Raw genomic sequence first — 3,259 nt, forward strand, 5'->3', positions numbered from 1 at the left:
AATGAATGTGGTTGGCTCTGCCAACCATACGAAACAACGTTTTAGTGCAAATAAATAATATGAATTAACCAAGTTCTGCCTTTGTTTTGTATATTTTTAGACTTAATTCATTTAACATGAATATTTCGTCCATTCCTCTGATATACTCATAATAAAATAATTTGGTTCTTTTCTTTAGAATTCAATGGATGGTTACCCATGGTATCATGCTGACTTACCACGAGATAAAGCTCACAAGAGTCTTGAGGAATTCAGGAGGGTAGGTTATTCTTGATTTCAAAGATAATTTGCACTTTTTACTAAAATACTTTATAATCTATAATAGGCCTTATCATTTGAAAATGGCAGGCAAGCAATAAAATGCTCACCATAATTTTTAGGTGAGTGATTATTTTGCGGGATGACGCAGATTGAAAAGGGGGGTGAGGGGCGGGGAGATTAAAGAAATACTGTAGATGAACGTTTAATCGCTATGCAGTACAGTCGTTGTTGATCATTGTTTTTACTATGATAACTAAAGTTTGGTAAGTTTAATTGATTCAATATTTCTTGTTTTTGTAGGATGGGGCCTTCTTAGTCCGTATTAGTAAGCGTGGAGGACAGAAAAATCCATATACGCTCTCACTTTGGTACAATAATCAAGTTCGTAATCTTTTGATACGACGTAGGTGTGATGAAAAGTATGCATTAGGCTCCAAGAAGGAAGGAGAGCAGGTGAGATTGTGTGTTACTAATTGTCACTAATACTTGTTTCACACACAAGTGCATAATATGATTGCTGTTGGTCGATAACATACACCAACGATAACCCATGAAAGTCCAAAGAAGACATATGTCTGGTTGGGTCCTTCTGGTGGTGATTGGGCAGTCCTGCATTCTTTAACATGCACATAGGCCATGTTGCACACATGACCAACAGTTTAAACATCTCATTCGAAAGATGGTGCACTACTGAAAGTTGCATTTTAGCCTTCCAGCTGAAACACAAAGAGAGCTGCAATGGGAATTTAGCAGGTGACCAAGATATCTCCACAGTTTGGCGAACACACAGTGGTTACCAACAGTTAGTCGACAGAGCTTAGCATCTGTTTACTGACCACCCAACTGTTATCTGTAAACATACATGTGAGTGTGTAACCTGTCTCTACTGTGCTCAATAATGTACACATGGGTGTTACCTGTAGAGTACATATGTCTAAACATACATATGAGTTTGTTACCTGCAAACGTACTTGTGAGTGTGCAACCTGTAAACATACATTGCAAGTGTGTAACAAGCCCTTACTGTTGCTCAATAATTTACACTTGACATAGCCGTCGGATATGGGGTGCCATACGCAGCAAAAGTCTATGTTAAAATCAAAATGTAATTGCAAAAATCACTGTCTAGTTTATCAAAATATAATAGGTCTAATTTCTCAAAATGCCATATGCTGAAAAGTTTAGGGTCTATTACAGTATCGAGATACCATAAAAAATAGCCACACACTGACGGCAGTAGTAGAAAAGCCTATCCAAGCTATTGGGGGAGGAGGATGAATACAATTCAAATAAATAAAATAATATTAAAAATAATAATAATAAGCCTAATATTATTATTAATAATATTAATAACTATAATGGTAAAAATGTGGTTTGGCTCAGTGGTTTTCATTTGGTTGTAGTCAGCAGTTCAAACTAAACGCTGTCCAAACTCAAGTGTCTATAAAACGAAGACCGAAGACCCAAAAGTGAAGACTATTCAATCCAATCTCCAATGCAATCAATCCAATCTCAGGCAGCCATGTATAGATACCCCAAATTGCATTTTTGACGAAATGTCAAGTGGCTGAGGCTACGTTTCAGCCCTATGTGCAAGCATTTTCATGGCATATAAATAAATTTTAGTTAAAGTAAGCCTCTTTAAACAAAAAAAAACAAAAAATTAAAAACAGAATGGAGACCACCATGGATGGCAAAACGAACAAGGTAAGACAACATAAAAGATGAAGAGACAATGATATTTATTGGGGAAGAGAGATTGATTTGGCGTCAACATGCTGAGCCTTTCGTCCTGCAGTGGACCGAAAATAGCTGACGATGAAGCCTCTTACCAACGTAATTAACTTACCACAAACACCTTGGTCAGTCAACAACAATAAATAAAATAATGTTAAAAATATAAGTAAGTAATAACATTAATCAAAATTAATACCGAAAAAAAAAATTCAAATTGAAGAATTGAGGCAATCAATACAGTAATTTAAATGTCATGGTATATCGGAAATGAAAGTAAAATAATATTAAAATATCTCATTATAGGCTAGGCTTATACCCTTTGGAATTAATTTATGGCAATAAAAACCAAATTACACTAAAATACCCTTTTGAATTAATTTATTAACAATTGTAAATACGGTAATTTAAATTTCATGGTACTTATCGGAAATGAAATTAATATAATAATACAATACCTCGTTACAGGCCATCTTGGTAAAAAATATCACATTCATTTGGGTTTTAATTTTGTGAGTCTGCAATAATTTGGGTTCATTTTTATTATTATTGTTATTATTATGATGATGACAGTTTATTTTATTTATATTCGTTATTATTTTAAGCCTATACATGATATTAAAATCATTGGAATTAAATAATAAAACGGAAATACATATAATCACAAGCGCAAATCAACAAGGTCGAGCCTTGAGTCTGGGTGACAGCTTTAATCTACCATATGGTATTACAACCAAGATAAAGTGGGGCCCAGCTGCAGGAGAGATGACCCCACCCTTTGATACTTCCATATTCGTTTGGATATTCATTTATTATTGTAATGTCAATTTCATTTTAAAAATAATCTTTAATTCATATACAGTATGCATATTGCAGTAAAAAGTTTATCCTTAACAATAAATAAGCAGGGCTACTGTACATTATAACAGCATAAAGTGATAAATGTATAGGGACAATGGTAAAAATAGAATATAACCAAGACAACGCATCTGACAAATTGACTGATGATTTATGAGGTTGAAGGCCACAGAGCATCTGGAAGACTGGGAACACCAATATTTATTGATCTATGGCTGTGTTTTTACTGATGCAACACAAATTAATCAATTTTTTTAAATTACAGATTTGTTTATTGAAACAAGAAACTTAAATGTAACAAAATTCACACATAGAATAAATTTAGAATTACCTGTATAAACAAATTGAATAAGGTAAAGTTTACATGGTACAAACATACTTTTTTGAAATTTTTTCTAGTCATATA

General features: G+C 33.4%; 1 protein-coding gene across 1 annotated transcript; it reads left to right on the forward strand.

Moving 5' to 3' along the window:
* Nucleotides 1–178: 178 nt before the first annotated feature.
* Nucleotides 179–1,148, forward strand: LOC117109649 (B-cell linker protein-like; the record flags this gene model as incomplete). Its single annotated transcript, XM_033252033.1, has 2 exons — nucleotides 179–259; nucleotides 562–1,148. Coding segments are annotated over 2 exons (264 nt in total), but the record flags the coding sequence as incomplete, so codon positions are not given.
* Between the last annotated feature and the right edge of the window lie 2,111 nt (nucleotides 1,149–3,259).

This window comes from Anneissia japonica, unplaced genomic scaffold, assembly GCF_011630105.1.
Source record: "Anneissia japonica isolate Jap-2015-1 unplaced genomic scaffold, ASM1163010v1 scaffold308604_len3259_cov428_single, whole genome shotgun sequence".
Taxonomy (NCBI): Eukaryota; Metazoa; Echinodermata; class Crinoidea; order Comatulida; family Comatulidae; genus Anneissia; species Anneissia japonica.